Here is a 19,566-nt window from a genome sequence, read left to right on the forward strand (position 1 = left end):
GGTGTGCAAGTAAAAATTTTAGATCTCCAAGACCAACTAGGTGAGACTTCTGACATCATTGTCGATTATTTAAACCAAGTGTTGACAGATAATAATTTGACAGCAAAATCGTGGCATTTTGCGGAGACAATGCCAACGTCAATTTCGGAGGGGCGGCTAGGCGAGGAACTAACAATGTGTTAACGAAATTGCAATCATCACTGAAAAAGCCATTGATAGGTATTGGATGTGGAGCCCATGTAATTCACAATGCAATAAAATCTGCTGCAGACAGGCTACCCTTAGATTACGAAAGCATTATTGTGAAGATATATTCATTTTTTTATATTTACACGATTCGAGTTGAAGCTCTAAAGGAGTTTTGCGCCGAAACTGAAACAGAATATCAACAAATGCTCGGCTATAGCAAAACTAGATGGCTTGCTCTTATGCCTGCCTTGGAAAGGGTTTTAAAAATGTATCAGCCATTAAAAAACTACTTTTTGAGTATTGAAAGATGTCCCCTGTTACTAAAAAACTTTTTTGAAGATCCCACATCCGAATTGTGGCTTTATTTTTTACACGCTCTGTCAGCAAGTTTTCATCAAGCTGTATTGAAACTGGAAGGTCAGACTGTATCGGCAATTGAAGCTGCAAAAGAAATCAATCAACTAAAAGACAATTTGACTCAGAAACAGACCAATCAGTTTCTTCCATTTATGGTCCGTCAATTAATAGTGAAATCGAAAGATAATGTTACTGACATAGACGAAGAGTTTGTGAAAAGGGCGGCTACAGAATTTTATCAAACAAGCCGTGAATATCTGGAGCAGTGGACTTGCTTCCTTACCAAAGAAATGGAGATATTTTATTGGGCAGATTTAAAAAAGGTCCCCGCATGGGAAGACGTTCAAAAATCTCTGGATGTATTAATTGAACAGATTATTACAGATATTAACTGAAAAGGATATACTAACAGATATTAATTGAAAAGGAATATATTGACTGTAATAAAGATGCAGAAGTTTTTGACGAATTTTCGTTAATTTGTAACTACATTACATCGGATAAAGTAACCGAATGGAATAATCTAAATGTTTCTACGGAAACTCGTTGGGTGGAAGTATTCAAACACTTTCAAGCCAACAATCTTCAGCATGAAAACTTTTCTATTTTAATTGAATATATTTTAAGTTTGCCTGCTACAAATGCTCCAGTAGAAAGAGTATTTTCTATGATGAACAAATTGTGGCCATCTGAGAAGACCCAGTTACAAATTTCAGTTCTAAAGGCGATGTTGATAATTAAGGTGAATATAAAAAAAAACGTGCCAAGAGTTTCATTCTTACTTAAAATCATCACCAGCTATATTAAAGCAAATTTGTTCCTCTTATAAATATAAATATAACTAAACGTTTCGGGTATATATATTTTTTCATTCGTAACTTTTAAGCTAACTGACTTTTTCTGAATAAATAACTTTAAAAAAGTGTTTTTTTATTGACTACCTGTTAATTAACCTAAATAAGCCAATGCCCCGTTTTGAGTCAAAAAATAAATGGTCACGTTATTTATGCGTACTTCTGCTGACCTCCAAAAATAGTGTTTTATTATATTTGTATCTTGTGTGTAGAGAAAGAAGTTATGTCTCAGATAAGCTCTGTTAAAAATATCATTAAATTGTGTTTAATATTATTCTTTTTGATTAGATTTTATGTAATTAGGAAAATGTGACGTTTAAACCTTTGTAAAGCCAGAAATGTTCATTAATTAAACGTTAGTCCAGTATTTCTTTTTTAATGCATTAATATTGTGTTGGTAAATGCTTTAAAACAAAATTTTGGATAACTTTATTGTATATTCTTTATTATACTTTAAATTTTCTTTAATGCTATTACATCATTTTACGAAGTGCTTATATACGTAATTGCATCAGTTTTAGCACCTATTTAATTAGTTTCAATCACGACAGCAAATGATATAGATGATTGTTTCTTTTAAACTATTTGATCGAAAAGTTACATAAAATTGGGGTTGGATAATCATCCGAAATTATTATTATAATTTTGACTGGAAATCACTGGATTTATGCAATTTTAGTTTAATTGATGTCGTATAAAACTGACTGCTCGTACAAGTTTGTTTAAACATGCGACTCAAAATACCCCAAAATGGCGCTCAAGAAGTAGGTCACGCGTGTCCTGACCTTCTTATATAAACCTTGACTTATAGATGTAAACCTAACAAATTCAGAATGTGAGGTCACAACCCATAAGTTTTTAGATGAAATCAGAACAAGTTAAATCAGTATCATAAGTGCTATCAATGGATGATAGTCATGATAGACTAATATTAATAAAATAATATTTAAAGAACTAGAAGCATTAATTAATTAATTATAAAGATATTACGTAATTTGAACCAGAGATAGGCCGCCTTCTCGTGTTTACTTTAATAATAATGCAATATTATGAAATGGACACAAGATGGCGGCTTAACTGCTTGCGAAATTTCTTTTTTTATCCTAGTAGCCAATCATATTTTGACCCCCAGTTGACCATACTCTGTTTATAGAGGGCTCTATTTTATCCAACTTGATGGCGCCATCTTATGGTGCGTTTTATTATTTATTCGAAAAAAATAATAAATAATAATAGATGGATAAAATAAAAAAATAAAAATAGAATAATAAAGATAGAATAATAATAAATAATAATAATAATAGATTCATCATTACACGTTTTATGTTTTCGCGCCTTTTTTTGAGTTTTCCATTTTCGATTTCTGTTTAAACAGTTACGAATTACTCTGTATATAAAAAAATTGTTATACGTGGTAATTGTTATAAAAATCCAGAATTATTAGCAGTTTTATATACAATGACAGGGAATTTCGAAAAATTGCACGCAGTCTCGTAAATAATTTTGGCACTCGACATATTTGAAAAATATTTAGAATTTGAGGTTCACGGCAAAAAGAAGATTAAAATCATGGGAAACAAGAAGTTAGCTGTTCAATATACTACATACACGAGAAGGAAAAAATCGCGTGTTGGTCGAAAATGTCAGTGGTGTACGATAGAGTCATGGTGTACACATCATGCTAAACAAGAAATGTTCGGTTGGTTAACTTTTGTTGTCACAAGGGCTAATTTGGCAAACTGCTCTACAGAACAAGGATTAAAACTAGACTTTCCAATCGTCCTCCGTTTTGGAGGACAGTCTCCATTGAATTACATTATCCTCCTGACCTCCTTTTATCAATAATGTCTTTCTTTTGAGTACAGATTTAGTTATTTGTTTTTGTCTAATTTTACTTTATTTTACTAGAAATATTACTAGCAGACGATGTTCTAGCGATTTATTTTCCGATTTTAAAGTAATAATTTCGTCTTTATCATTCACTAGAGTAACGGAAAGAAAAGTTACTATTAATCAGAATCGGATAAGCAAATAAAATTTATGAACTGAATTAGGTTGGCGTTGTGCAACACTTGATAATAATTCTAACATCGAATTTAGAACCCTGCTTATTATGTGTTTGATATTTTATAGTTTGTATTTAGTTAACAAATATTTAGAACAAACTACTTTGTTAAAAATGCCCTTTATTGTATAATGTCCTCTTTTTTGTACAAGAAAGTTGGCAACCCTATTTAAAACTCAATAAATAGATAAACGTGTGTATAAATAATTACTATAAAATGAATATGTGATTGTTAATATAATTTATAACAATAGCAAATATCTAAACAAAAACTGGATACACGACTAACAATAACAAAACTGTACAAAATAACCATAACAATGTGCATAGTCAGAAAACTACAATTTACAAAAAAGTGACTTAAATTGCTTTAATTATATTACAGTCTGTCTATGGAAAAATTACATTACTCAGTATAATAAGTCCTATTAATAAACAAGGTCCAAGTATGTCTGTTTATACACAGAAACCTATAGCAAGGACATAACGGTAAAAAGAATTAAATCTTTGTTGTTTTAATTTTCTAAAAGAATTTTTAATTTAAAAAACTCATTTTTTACCTCTAATAGTTATTTTATAAAGACTATAAAATTTTTTATTTTCTCCTTAAAATGATATAGGGATCCTATTATCTCTTATTAGTAAAGTTCAGATCCAGTCTTTAAATGCATATTTTGAACTACTACGATGTTTATACGAGCTATTATATATATTATTTTTCACATACATTGAAAGCCGGCCGGCCGACTGAGCGGCACAGACTGCAGCCATTAGGGTTCCAGACTCAAATTCCGGTCGAGATTGCTGCAAAAATTTTCCAACTTGAATGTACACCAGTACTTGTACCAGTATCTAAGCGGATTCGATCCTTAAACACTGGTAGTCGATTCGGGTTCGCGCTTGGGCCGACGGGCTAGCTCCTGAAGTTTTCCGGGTTTTCTTCGCGTCGTTAACGCCCGAATAGGGACCAATGTCCCTTAAAAAATCTCCCGAAAAGCACATTCCCTCGATTGACAGATCGTATTGCGTGCCAGTATCTAAAAGCAATCAATCGATACGGTTGATTGGTTTTTAGATACGGGCCACGCAATACGATCTGCCAATCGAACACGCAATACACTTGAACATTGAAAAAATCCTTTGCTTTTTGAGTGGTTCATATGCTACTTAGATTCAAATTTTTCGCATAGCATACGAGCTACTCAAAAAATAATAAAATATCGAGATTAAGATATCGTTTTACAATTGCAAAGTCAGTCAAGTATTACGCGATGTTTCATAATTTTTAGTTGGGTAATAGAAAAAATATACTGAGTCCGCGCATGCATTAGGCCTATATACAGGGTACGGCACTCTAGACGATGTGAATATATTCATTTAAATTATAAAAACTATTTTCTGAATGTATAGAGTACGTCGCGTTCGATACGCATAAAATTTTGGTGTGAAATGGCCTTTATACACGAATATCTTTTCTATATCTAAATTTATCAAAGTGTCCATTTTCTAAAAAATTTCTTTAGATACCAATTTAAAAAGTATTTTTCGTACTTCACATTTTGCCAATAATAAAATTCGAGGTAGAGTCGCCGGAGTCGAAAGAATTTTACCGACTCCGACTACACAACACTGATAATAACTATTACCTGCATTAGAATGGGCATACCCATTCATCCATATCTGCGTTACGTAATTTATGGACACCCCATTGTTGTATTGCTATCTTGGGATGGTCTTTCTATGCTTGTTATTAGCATAGATTTTTCATATAAAGTATCTGATAAAAACGTAAATATGACATTCAATGTAGTCTGATATTCATCATGTTACTTTTCCATGCTACGCTTTTGGGTATTTTCGATTATATTGAATTCTTCACTTTCGAAAAACAATTATCATAATATATGAATTTTTTAATATTAAATCTTTTAAAATTCTGTTATCAATAATATAGTACATGTTAATCTTTAACGGCAAAATACATAATTTGCATAAAAATTTTAAAAGATTTAGTCAAAAACAATAGTGTAAGACTAATATATTAACTTTTAAAATGTTAGCTAATTTATACATTTTATTAAATAGAACTCGACTTCATATAAATTTTATAAAATTATGTAATATAAAATTGAAAAAATTAAAAATTTTTAAATCGTTGTGAATCATGAATTATAAGTTTTGAATTGCATCATTGTTTGGGGATACGAAAAGTTTGAAACTGTCCGAATTTTTTATCTGAATTGATTGAATCGTTTATATAAAAGTCAAATTTGTATGCCCCCTTGGGTGTACTATAGATTACTCCCTACGGAATTTCGTGTTTGGGTATATATCTGAACTCAGGAGACCGAGACGAGTTCAACGGTACCCTATTTTTGGACCGGAGACGAAAAATAAAAAAGTTATCACACTTTTTAAGTTACCATACTTTTTTAATGCTCTCATGCAGACGGCACCGTAGTTGCTAGTATTGCCATCTTGCGGTAAAGTCTGCAAACCGTGACGTCGGACTACGGTCATCTCCCGGAGCGTTAAACACGCGATACGAGAGCGGAGAGAGCGATGCGACTTCCGATCATCGCGCGATCGCCATTTCGGTTAATGTTACTTATGGCCAGTGGTGATATTCAGCGGGTTCGCACAGGTTCGGCAGAACCCGTTGTTAAAATTTTCAGTTTCTCCGAACCTTGTTAAACACACGGAACATTTCTCAGTGGTTTTGTTTTTTTTTTTTTTAAATACGTATTATACTCTATAATACTACTAAACTAGAGTCTTATACCCCGTTCGTACCGAGTATTTCAATCTAGATTGTGAGCAAGGTCGGGGACTATGTCTTGGTGCGATCTCTCTCGACCGTTTCAATCTCGACCGAAACGAGATTTAATCACGATCGATTCAAGAGAGTTCTTGAAACTAGATTCAGTCATAAGAGAGATCCCACAATCTCACGCGCGCAAGATAATACAAGATGGCTGTGGAACACGTGTCGGGCTATGGACAGCGAAATTAAAAGGATAATGTATTTCGAGAGATGATGACATCTGTCTATCATCAGCAGTGCCATTCAGGGTGAAAAATTTCTCTGCCTAAAAAAAAAAAAAAAAAATAGGTAGACTGCACTAATACACTATTGTTACGTGGTCTTCGCCCAGGGCTCGTTACGTTCCAAATACGCCACTGATTATTAGATATATCGCAAGAAAAGGTATTGTATTTATTTCTTGCCAAAACTTCCATTTCGTTTGTCGGTGATTGTCAGGGAAAAATTTTCTGCTAGCGAACCTTTTGTTAAATATTTCGAATATCACCACTGCTTATGGCAGCGAACATGGCGGCCCGACTGTCCTCTCGTATGGGCGCCACCACACGCCGCCATGTGCTAAACTAGTGATCGATTCACGGTAGTTCTTGAACAAAGTAAAAAAGGGGGAAAAGTCTACTAAAGGCAATTTTAACGGCAAGCGACGGGACTCCCAATCGCGACAGCGAGGCCGACTTAGCGGAGAGCGACGCGACTCCCTATCATCGCGCGATCGCCGGAAAAAAGTATGATAACTTTTTTATTTTTCGTCTCCGGTCTAAAAGTAGAGTATCGTTGAACTCGTCTCGGTCCCCTGAGTTCAGATATATACCCAAACACACGAAATTCCATAGGGAGTAATCTATAGTATACCCGCCCCCGTTTTTAAAAAAGCAAAATTTATGTTAATTGGATTCAATTAAGCCTATATATAACAGGAACTAACAATCTTATTCAGAACACTGAAAAGGTATAATCTTGTTTATACTCATTGATACACTTGAGTATTATTTAGAATTTATTTATTGAAAATAGAAAAATTTAAAATTTTTGACCGAAATATCAAATATACACGAGGGTCCAAAAGTCAGTTAACCCAGAAATATTCATAAATTAATCAGTTATTTTGTTGGAATCGAACGAATTAGGAGTAATCGTGATAAAACGTCTTTTGAGTTACTCTCTATATCAGACATGGGCAAATGCGGCTCCGAGAGCCGCATGCAGCTCTTTTTGAGTTACATACGGCTCTTGCTGAAAGTGTTAATTTCTGTTATTTATTATTATTTTTACAATTTTATTTTTATAATTTTGTGAAAATATGTTTATTAAAAAAAATTCAATATTTGTTTTATATTATATTTATATTATATAATAAAATCGCGCGCCTTACCATACTATCCGCCACAACAGTGCAGAACTGCGGCTCCCATGCATTTTGCAAAACCTACATTTCTGCTCCCACTGAACTCTTGCTTGCCCACCCCTGCTCTATATTATTTTGAAAGTTATTTTAATAAAAGAAATATATATTAACGAGGGATACTTAGTACATTTGTTCAGTTCAAAATTTCTTAATGATTTGTCGATTTCTGGTGCCGCCGTTTCTATTTCTCCCCGGCCGCCGTAGGTAGCCCAATCTCCTATCCCCAAGAGTTAAAAACATAAAAACGTTTTATTTTCGTAAAACCTTTCTATCTTTTTAACTTTCCGCCTTTTGGACGCTAAGAGAGTCTTTTTTTCCATGCCCGTCTTGGATTAGGTCAAGCCCATAAGAGAGAGGTTAGGTGACGGAAAAAAAATTGAAAAAACCACAACCAGATCGTTTATGAAAAATTCCTGACATCTCCGATCGGAACTCGAAATTGTATCTTCCGAAATGAGAAGATGGTGTAATTATCGCCTCTCACATCTGCCTATCTTTGTAAATACAGTATCTAAGCATTGTTTTTCAAATATTATTAATTATATAGATTATAAATTAAATCTTAAATAAAGACGATTTTATTTTAAAATTATTGTTAATTTTTCTTATTAAAGTTTAGCGTTTTTAGTTACTATTAAACACTTTTATTTGACTTGTTTTGTGTTGTCCTCTAATTTTGCAATTCAAATTTCATCCGGATGAAACTTCTATTTAAAATACTGAAACTTTGAGGGCATACCTAAGTCCAATGACAATGCATTTTAATGAGGTTTTAGGTGGTTAGGGATGGCTTCAGCTTATGGTACACCCCCCGAAATCCAATAAACATAACTAAATTTAGAATATAATCGTGATGTGTGTGTAATGGTGTACTGTATTTAAGGCGCCCATATTTTCAAAACTGAGAGTCTCCCACTCCCAATCTTGAAAAAACATGACGAATAAAAGTGCTTTTTTTAATTATAAAAAAAATATTTATATTGATTAAAATTATTATTACTTTTTAATATGAACTGCGTGTAACAGAAATTTGCATTTCAATAAACAATCATTAAAAGATACATAGACCTAATTAGGAATCAGGAGTGCCCCAGGTAACACTCATTAACAGTCCCGCGCATTTATATTTTATTTTCCTTGTAATTTGTACGATTATCAAAATAATGGCTTTGAATACAGGACAAAATTAGATTCAAACTGAATTTGTGTATGAGGAACAGTTCAATGAAACTATCAGGACGCGTTTGAGCGAGCGGCATGATAAAGACCCGCGAAAGAATAGAAGAAGCTATCACAGCCATTGAACAATTTAAATTAGCACCAGTACTTAAGTTTCAACGGACAAATAAACAGTACCGTATATAAATGATTTGTGCAAATGCGTGCGCCAGAGGTCGCCGGCAACTAGCCTGTTGAAGGGACGAATGGCGGGTAACTAGCGCAAGCAGTGCTATAGAAGTCCTAACTTGTTTATTTTATCTTTTCACTAAAATAGTACAGGGATTTGATCAAATCACTTATTTTTTTTAGGGAAATGACTATAGATTTGTCATTTTAACTTCTTCAGTAAATTGATCATCCCCTTAGGGATTTGACCAAATCCCCACTTTTATCATATCCCTGCGACATATGTATGTATGTATATGTGTATATATATATATATATATATATATGTGTGTGTGTGTGTGTGATAACCGGATAGTTATTTTAATTGCCAAACGAAAAGTCGGATTCTAATTTAGTTAGTACTTTATTTATACAGTAATACCTCGGTTTTCGTCGGCGTTCTCTCGTGTCCCGCTGATAATTTTGCGAAACCACGCGTTTTCCTGCTCAGTGTGGCGTTGTCTCTCGTTGTGTGAGCATTACCCCGCGCGACTAGTCAAACAATTCAAAATCTCTGAGTGCAGCCAGCCTCACAGCTCCTCTGTTAGAAATCTTGGATAACTTCCGGTTGCTGTCAACGAGCTTCCAGCAAACCGCAAGCGTCTTTTTCTGTACTGGATACACCAGCAAACAAGATGGCAGCTACCATGAGGCTCGTAAAAGCTCTATTTTCGTTGACAATTTTGAATTTAATTTCTTTGTTGATGAATAAACCCTGAATAAATTAATATTCGGTTAGTAGCATTAAGAGAACATTTTAATATACTAGTATATTTACGTAAGACATCACATAATTTTTTTTAGTTGTTAAAGTGTAATCTTAGGATTGATTTAATTATTTAAACTCAAATACGGAAATTTAAAAAATCTTCATCTTTATTTCTCTTTTGGGAATATTAATTTTTCATTAAGCTGTTCTCATTAAATAAGTTTAAAAATAAATTTAACGTAACGTGGAAGTCATCATCAATCGCCATTTTTATTGTTTTTCTCTCCCGGAATTCCCGGCAGTCATCGTTTGTGTTCTCCAGAAAACACCAGCCGTTGCGTCACTTCCAGCCAAGGTCCTAGAATATATTCTAGGACCTCGACTTCCAGCAGCATCTCACTGGATTGATGCTGAGATGTTAAATATGCCCAATTCCATTTTCTTTCCTTTTAGCTTTATCACAGGGAAATGCCATGTTCAATGCTCATTTATTCTTTACATTAGTCTTTTTATATTCATTTTATATTAATTTCTTATTGTTTTTAATATTAAACACTATATTTATTTTCTATAAAATGTGTTTTGGTATGTATTTTGGAGTGTCTAGAACGAATTAATTGGATTTACATTGATTCACATGGAAATAATTGCCTCGGATTTCGCCGATTGTTTTCGGACGGATTATCGACGAAAACCGATGTATCACTGTAATTATGATATTTAACAAGAGATGGCGGCATGGACTACCTCTTGTCAAATTACTTAGTAATTATATACTCTTATAGCCCGAACGTTTAAATATGAATTTCGCATTCTTCCGAATTGTAAATCATAAGTAGATTTAATGTTTAAAAACTTACAAATTCAAAAGAAGAGTGATATTACTGTCCTTCAACTTTTTTAAAGTATTATTTGAAAGATACAAAATCTTTTCAAATAATACTTTATGGTTATATCGATAGATGGCGCAAGATTGTTTCTAAAACGAAAGATTTGTTCGATTGGTTCGGATAATATACGTTTTTACGTCAATATGACGTCATTATTCTAATAATAAATTCAATAGAATGACGTCAAAACGTGCACTATTCCAACCAATCGAATAAAATTTCAGATGTGTTCGGATAAAAAAAAAGGTTGATTTATAAGAGAATTAATGAAAATATTTGCTTTAAAAATATTAGTATGTTTCGTAATAATAACAATGATATTATTAAATAAAACACCTGACCACTTTATGAAATGATATTCATTCGGTTTTTGAAGTGAATTTAAGTAAGCGAATAAACAAATATCTACACTTGAAACTTTGATTTATTTACGTCTGTCTGTTATATTGTTTTTCAACACAGTATTTGTTGGGAAAATATTGATACTACTGTAAATCTACATTCAAAATACATCGAAAGTATAGCCTATTTCTCTATTTCTCCATTGTTTTATGAGCGACGACATTAAATTTTGCTAATAACGGTTTGTTTTACATATCAACTTTATTAATTAAGGCATATTGATATAAAACTACTGTATTAAATAGACTACATTATTTACAAATAGCACGTGTCTATATAAAATAAATTTAATATTTAAAGTAAAAAATATTAAAACACAGTAAAATAAAAAGAGTTTGATCTTATGTTCCCATTAATAATCTGTTTTAATGATAATGTAACTTATATACCTACACCTAGTTCTAGAATTTAAAATTACAATGTAAAAGCTACGTATTAATTATTTTAAGATATCTGTTAAAATTCAGCTTTGAGGTTTTTAAATAAAATAAAGGACGAATTTTCATTCTACTTTGTAAAATTAACTATTTATTAAACGATTAATAAAAGATAAACAGCAAAATTTGTACATAGATTTTGGTCAGAACTGTAATGCTGACGTCACTACTGTATGTTCGGAATTATTCATGGAATCTCCGACTGCGGGTTGAAAAGCTATGGAAAAAACAGAATTATATGTTGTTTCTCCAAATGAAGTCTGTAAAGTTGTTAATTCGGAATTCATATTACTGTCGTCGGTTATAGTATTGGAAGGCGTCATCGGAAGTGTGGATGTAGAGGAACAGGAAGAATTGGAAGACTGGACAAATACTTCTCTCCGTCTTGCGGATGATATAGGATATTCGATATAATCTTGCAACAAACTGTCTATGGCTGCAAAAAATCTTTGCGAAACTTCCGGATCATCTAACGAGGTAACAACGTAATCATCGAGGGCACTGGGTTCGGAAGTCCAACATGGAATGTTATTGTTAATGGGCCTTCTTATCGGTTGGTCGAGAGCTAATATGTCCGAAGGATGAAACACGTCGAAATCTTCCAATTCGTCTTGGTATTGCAAAGGTGACACATAGCTATCAACAGAACTGACAGCTTCTTGAGAGTGATGCTGCTCATATATCACATCCATGTTTTCTAAATTACTGTTGGAGTAGCAAAATTCTATTTCGGAATATGGTTCCTGTCTTTCTCTAGTATTGCAGCAACTACGCGATTCATCCATCATTTTGTCGATTGTTTGAAATACCGCTTCGTTTTGAACCTCCATATGTGGCACCATATTCGGATGATCTGAATGATTATAAGTAAGAGATGGATTATTGGAAGACGGTATGTTCTGTTCGTGACAGAAACACTCGAATGGTGGACAGGAACAGCGAACTTCTCCTGTAAAATAGTAATTCTGATAAGTATAGAACAAATATGAAAATAATATATTAGTTAATATAACTATAATAAATTATAATAAAGAAAGCGTTATAAGATGATAATTCTTTTAATACAAGTCAGAGTAAACCTTTTTATTCTCTAAAAGTCGACTTCTTTTATTAAATTAGATTAAAGGCCATGGCAGAATATGCATAGTGAATCAGCCCCAAACAGATAATGGGATGAAATCTGGCCCAAAAGTAGGTATCGTGAATTATTAATTATACTGCCCCATATTGGTCCAAATTTCTCGCGAATTTTGAAGTTAAGTAAGAAAATGTGATATTTGAATTTTTAAAAATATCACTGTTTCTTTACGTCAAAATCGCAATGAAAAAACTATGTTATTGCTAGAAAAAATGTTATCTTTTATGTTATGTTATTTTTTAAAATGAATATTTATATTACCCCATATTACACTACAAAAAATTTCCGACTTCATTTACCAAATGCAGCGTAGTTAAAAAAAAATAAATAAAATCAAAAAACAATCGATAAAAATGGCCCTAAATGACAAGTTAAATCACATACAAAAATTACAAAAACAAATGTTCTGAGTTATCTAATAAGTTATGATAAGAATATACTGCTGAATTTTTAAATTAATTTTTAGCGCGAAATTTTTGCCACAAAAATGATTTTTAAATATTTTTCTGAATCTATGTTTATGCGTAATTTATGTCATTTTCACAGTATTGTTTGATTTGGTTCAGTACAGTAATATATTTGTGGTTGCTTGAAATGAAAAAAAAAACCAAAGTATGTTATTATGCAATGTGAAAACTATATACTATTAATATCTACTCACTTTATCCTGTCAATTTATTCAATATTATTCACCAAATTAAAGAGTACTGTACTTATTATCGAAAACATTACATAAGACTATTACACGGCACATCAGTAATGACGTAATAAATATTGTGAACATGATAAACGTGAATATGATATATTCCTAAACATTTATTTTTTATTTATATATATTTTTAATAAATAGTACAACTACTAATAATTTTGAAAAATAAGATTTCTCTTTGGCAATTATACCCAATAAATATTTGTAATATATACAGTGATTTAACATTGCAATGATGCGAACCAACATAATTAAAATGTGTTTAAAATACTCTAAATCGCATAAATTCTAACTAATATTAATAATTAATAATGTTTATTAATAATGTTTATTAAATACCAATTTATTTTAATTAATTTCCTAAATTCGGGGGTCAGGATATCTATTTAAAAGACCATTATTTTGCTTAAAATTAAAGATTACTTAAAATATAAATGCACTTCAAGTATAAAAAAACATAATGAACCACTGAACATTGATAGTTAATTGATCACGGGTTCGCGCTTCGCCAACGGGTGGCCACGTGGAGTTTTCGGGATTTTCTTTACGTTATAACAGCTAAATAGAGGATATTTTTTCATAGAAAGTGCTCCAGAGAAGCATCTGCTCGGCAGATCGCCCGCGAGTCGTGTTGTGGTATACAAACAGCAAAACATAACGGAATAATGATAAATTTATAAAAAATATCTTTTCTTCAAAATGAATTGCGCATAATAAACAGAATCTTTAAAATTATATATATATACAATCTATTGTTATAATTGTTCAGATGGCCGAAGCGATTATGGCGTAAGTCTACCGCTCTGGTCGGAAGGATTCTGAAAAAAATCTATTGTTTTCATCAGAATTTTTAAACATTTTATTCTGAAAATATTCTCTAATTTGACCTTTCATTAATATATGATAAAATAATAGGCCTACCAGTCATGCGTTGCAGTTTGTAAAATATTTTATATTTCATTTCACAATTTACTGGTGGCCAAGTGGATAAAACCATTAAACACTGGTAGTTAGTGCTCGCGTGCGTCTCACCAATGATCTGGCCAAGTGGAGTTTTCCGGATTTTCTTCGCCTGTCTAACACCTAAATAAGGACAATTTTCTCGTAAAAAGTCCTCTTGTGGCATCTTCCTTGACAGATCGTCCATGTGCGGTGTAGCCTTTTTCTATCAATCATTCCACAGTGTAAGTTTCAACTAATCACTAGAAGACTGATCTGTCTAGTGGTAATTTTTCTAATTCTAAGTAATTTTGGCTTCATATTTCGTTGATTAGAGTAATTACTATAAAATATAGTAGTTTAAAGCTGAATAGCTCGATATTTCAATAAGAATGATTTGAAATAAATGCACTAGAAATGTGATAAGGTTTGTTAAATGTAATTTATTTTATAACAGAGTACTGTATTTGTTTCTTTGTTTCCATATTATAAATTTGACAGCAAAGGGCATAAATGAATTCATTCATATATAAAAAAGTTCTGTATGTTTCAATTATTGCAAAAAGTCTTTATTATATATTTATTTAGTAATAATTTAATCTTCTGCTTCTTCATTGGAAAATCAATATGAATTTTTTAAAATGTATAAATTATTTTAAAAGATATTAAAAACAACTGAAAACTAAATAAAACCAGTAACAAATGACTTTATCCTCCAAACTCGCTATCATTGCAATTGTCAATTAACAGTGTTCATAATCATTTTAACAATTAATTTATTGCGTGTCTGATAGAATATTAAATAGTTCAACATTTCCTCTGTTTCTGATTGAAGATTTTGAATACATCTCACGAATAATAAACAAATTCTTAATCTAAAAAATTAACTTATAAATTTTGAATTGTACAACTTAACAGTAACTTAAAATCAGAACGAAAATCAATTAGTGGCACATTTCATTACTATTTATCAATATTTACATATAAAAATCATATATATATATATATATATATATTTAATTATATTACTGCATATAGCTAATAACTATTTCTTTGTAGTAACATTATTATGTTAGAAAGAGAGATTTTACTACTTATTTAAAAAATATACAAGAATAAATTTTGATTTAAGAACATTTTTATGAATATTATGATTATACTTTGCTGCTGCTATAACTCGTATATTTAAAATATTTTAAATTATTCCTTCTTTTAAAAAAGGAATTTTTGATAAACTGTGCTAGCTGCTTAAATCGATAACATATCAAGCAGTATTTAATAACTTTTTTCAAATGGACCAATCATTATTCATGTAATATAAGCTTTAAAACCATACTATAAAAATAAAGGATAATAATATTTATCAACAATACATGGATCTATTTAAGTAAATATTTGATGGTTTAGAATTATTCTTACAGTACATAAATCAGATTTACTAATATAAAATAAATAAAGCAATTGATAGATAAAGTAAGATAATTTAAATTATAATTTATAACTATATTGTAGTCAAAATATAATTTTACAACTGAAAATGATTGCGAAGCCGATTATTAGTTGAACTTCTTAGTTTCATCATTTGATAAAATGAAGTGTTCTATTGAGTTTACTCGTTTAGTGTTGTTTGTTTGTTTTTGTCTACTTTTATAATAAGTTTATTATCATTTTACTATTTTATCTTAAATAACAATCAGCTACAAAAATCGTTGCAAAAGTAAAATATTATTTTATTTTCTTATTTTATTGGATTTATTATATTTATTAAAGTCCACTGACAATGAAATAAAAAAAATAAATTATTTTTAACAATAATACATATTTAAGTTAAACCTGTCCATTTACAATTAATTCATTATTTTTAATTTACACTCTCAGCATTTAGAGAAAAGTTTTCACGAAGGAAAATATTCCTTTCAAATATTAGGTCTTTGCAATTAATTCTCACAAAGATTTCACGAATCGATACACAAACTTCACGATTGATGATTAAAAAAGTTCACGACTTCGCGAACGACGTGCAATAATTAAAAAAAAGTTAGTCAAAACTTTTCACTAAACACGTGACATTATGCAGAATACAGGTGACAGATTACACAAATTAAAGAAAACTTTTTAATAAATCTAAGGCAAATTATTATCGCGGTTTCAGCACTATTTCTAATTTTCTAATCTCGTTTCTCTTCCTATGAGAGAAATGCTACAAAAAGCATATACTGGCTTGCCTCTATTATATTCTATAACCGATGAAATTATTTATTTACTTCACAAAAATAAACAGTTTTTTTTAAACTAATTTATAGTGTATTCGTTATATTGCACATACTGTTGGGAATTTTGTTCACCCAGTTGGATAAATTAAGCCAGCAAGGACAAAAAGGGGAGACGGATAAAACTTTTATACGTGTTTATTCATCGAAGAGACATAAGACGTTACAAAAGGGTAACAAGTATTCAAAGGGGTCATAGGTAGAGTAAACAAAGTGTCATCGTATACCACATCCTGCCTTTCAGGCGCCAAACGAAACATTAGAACTAAAATTTGAAACCGGGTAATGACAATATTATTGAAATCGTGATAATAGTTTGTCTCAGATTTTTATTGAAAAGTTTTCTTTAATTTGTGAAATCCTTCGCTTCTATTCTGCATAATATCTCGTGTTATGTAAAACTTTCTTTCGTTATTACTTGTCGTTCGCGAATTCGTGAACTTGAAATCGTCAATGGTGAAATCTGTCATGAAATCGATTCGTGAAGTCTTTGTGAAAATTAATTTGTCCCTACTAATGTTGTTTTAGTCACGTTCTTAGTTTTAGTTACTTTCCCGACTGTTTCATGTAACAGAGGAAAAGTATGGAGATCGGTCAAAAAAGTCCCCCAAGATTTTTGCACTTTTGGGCTAAGGGACCTTGAAACGTCGAGAAATGCAAGAAAAATTTGGGTTTTTTTCTGTATGTATGAATCTTACTGTGTGTGTGAGGGGCGCGATTTTGTTCACTTTAAAGCTTAATAACTTCTGTGCTTTTTGTCGAAAATTGCTGAAATTTTCAAGGAGGTTTGTATATTAGGGGATTGATGCTATTAAATTTTGGTGATTAAAGGTCGAAGTGATGGGGAGATAATGGAGGTCGCGTGTATCTCCAGTAGGATCGGACGTAATGGCGATTTTACTCGTTATTAGCATTTAAAACTTTTTATAAAACCCAATATTCTCAAATTAGGTTTTTTTGCCATTTTATAGTAATTAAAAATATAAAAAGTTTTTAAAATAAAATATCAGAATAGATGGCGCCAGCAAATGTTGCCGAGAAAGTTGAGCAACTCGTTGCTGGATTTTTTCTATTTAAATGGTAACGTATTATTATTATCTGTTCAACAATAACAAATTCAATTAGATATTCAAAATGCCGACTACTGATCTATTTGAAAATACCTGTTCATCTATTTATTTTATTTGCAGTGGAAAGATCCTATATACTGATGACAAGTGTCTATTATGTTATTTAGAATTAATTAGAGTAATATATTCAGTTCCTTTGACGTTCAGACGTATTAATTTCTTCGATCTATAGAATCAATCATCAGTTTTGTTATTTATAAAGTTTATGAAAGAAGAATATCGGCTTAATAAAGGATTACTAGGGCACATCAATTTCTGTTTTGTTATATTATTTTAAACAGAATATTGTTTCCTGTATTACTTCATACTATATTATTCTTATTTTTTGAACATAAATCTAATTTGAGTCTTTATTGAAATTATTCTCTTCTGACCTATATCGATGAATTTAATATATACATTAAATGAAATAAAATGCTATAATCTAAAACCGGAAAAAATTGAATTAATTTATAAATTTACAAAAATAATTTGGAAATTTGTTATATATGAAACTGTAGAAATGAAACGTAAATAGTTCTAGTTATATACTTTGTAAATAAGCCAAAAACATGAGAAAGTTAAAGGATTTCTGATGCTGTTGTGAATCTTTTGATCTGATGAGAATATAAATATTTGATTTGTTGGATCATCTTTACTTTCTTTGGGCTAGGAATAAATAGCTTTACAATTAATTTCCAATCAAGCAGAAACATATGTTCATCTATTTTTCTTCAACAACCGTTGTCATCAAAACTGTATTTTTTACTCTGAAATTTTAATAGAATGCATTTCTTAGATCGATATCATAAAGAACTATTTATGTTCACAACAATTTTTTAAAAATCCTATTGAAAGTTAATGCATTATATTCAGGCCTATATCAAATCGTGGTTTTTACGTATATTTTAATTATAAATAATAATATAAATGATTAGAGAAACAGAATATTTTCAAATTATTTACCATTTCGTCTTGGGGGTGGAACAGGAATGTGTTCCGTCCTGGCAACTTTCATTGAATAGTCATTAGATTCCTTACAAAGGCTCCAATCTGTTTGAGCGAAAAACAACTCCGCATCTATCAGCTTCCTCTCTCTTCTCGTGCTAATATTCTATAAGAAAGTAATAAAAAGAATTATTTATTCATGCAAAGATGTTTTGTATAATAAATGCTTGATAGTAGATCTTAGTACCCGCTGAAATATAAAATATAATTCAAAGTTTATATCAATATCGGATGTAAAGCGAGAAATTCTCTTTTCGTTAATCGAACCTCGAATAACAGAATCGAAAAGGAATCTGTTTAGGAGGTATATTTGCTTACTTTGTTCCTTCTGCCGTTCCCCACGAATTGACTTGACAGTTGTATCAAATCGTTTTCGAATCATCGACAGTCCGAGTAATTAGATAGAATTTGTTTACCTATCTCGAAATGTGATTTACTCAGCGTAAAATGACACCGTGGGAATCGTTCGTATGTCAGACCACAACTTTCAACTTTCTTCCTTCCTCTAGTAATCGAATTTCTTTTCTTAAATGTACTATCCTCTTTTCGAATTAATATAATCGATTTTATTATAATGATTTATTTGAACAAAAATTTTATGGACATTTTTATGATAGTTATACTATAGGTTTTTAAATGTACGATAGTAAATCATAGAATTAAATAAAAATGTTAAAAAATTAAATAAATAATTTACTAAAAATGTAACAGATACGTAAAATTAAAAATAAACAAGAACTTAGAAGTTAATCGTAAATATTAGACAAAACTGTGAATTATTTACTTTATAATTTTATTTTCTGATTATAGGCCTTTATGTTTAATAATAAAGAATTTTTATAAAATGAAAATTTTATTAAATTTGAATTTTTTTA

General features: G+C 30.9%; 1 protein-coding gene across 1 annotated transcript in view; it reads right to left on the reverse strand.

Moving 5' to 3' along the window:
* Positions 1-11,661: 11,661 nt before the first annotated feature.
* LOC136972647 (uncharacterized) overlaps positions 11,662-19,566 on the reverse strand; it is a 38,422-nt gene continuing 30,517 nt past the window's right edge. The window contains exons 6-7 of the mRNA XM_067267248.1: positions 18,650-18,797; positions 11,662-12,467 (exon numbers count right to left, since the gene is read on the reverse strand). Of these exons, the coding sequence (XP_067123349.1) occupies positions 11,662-12,467; positions 18,650-18,797 (954 nt within the window). The remainder of the gene's footprint in view (positions 12,468-18,649; positions 18,798-19,566) is intronic.

Source organism: Centruroides vittatus, unplaced genomic scaffold (genome assembly GCF_030686945.1).
Source record: "Centruroides vittatus isolate TY-2023 unplaced genomic scaffold, ASM3068694v2 contig_299, whole genome shotgun sequence".
NCBI lineage: Eukaryota > Metazoa > Arthropoda > Arachnida > Scorpiones > Buthidae > Centruroides > Centruroides vittatus.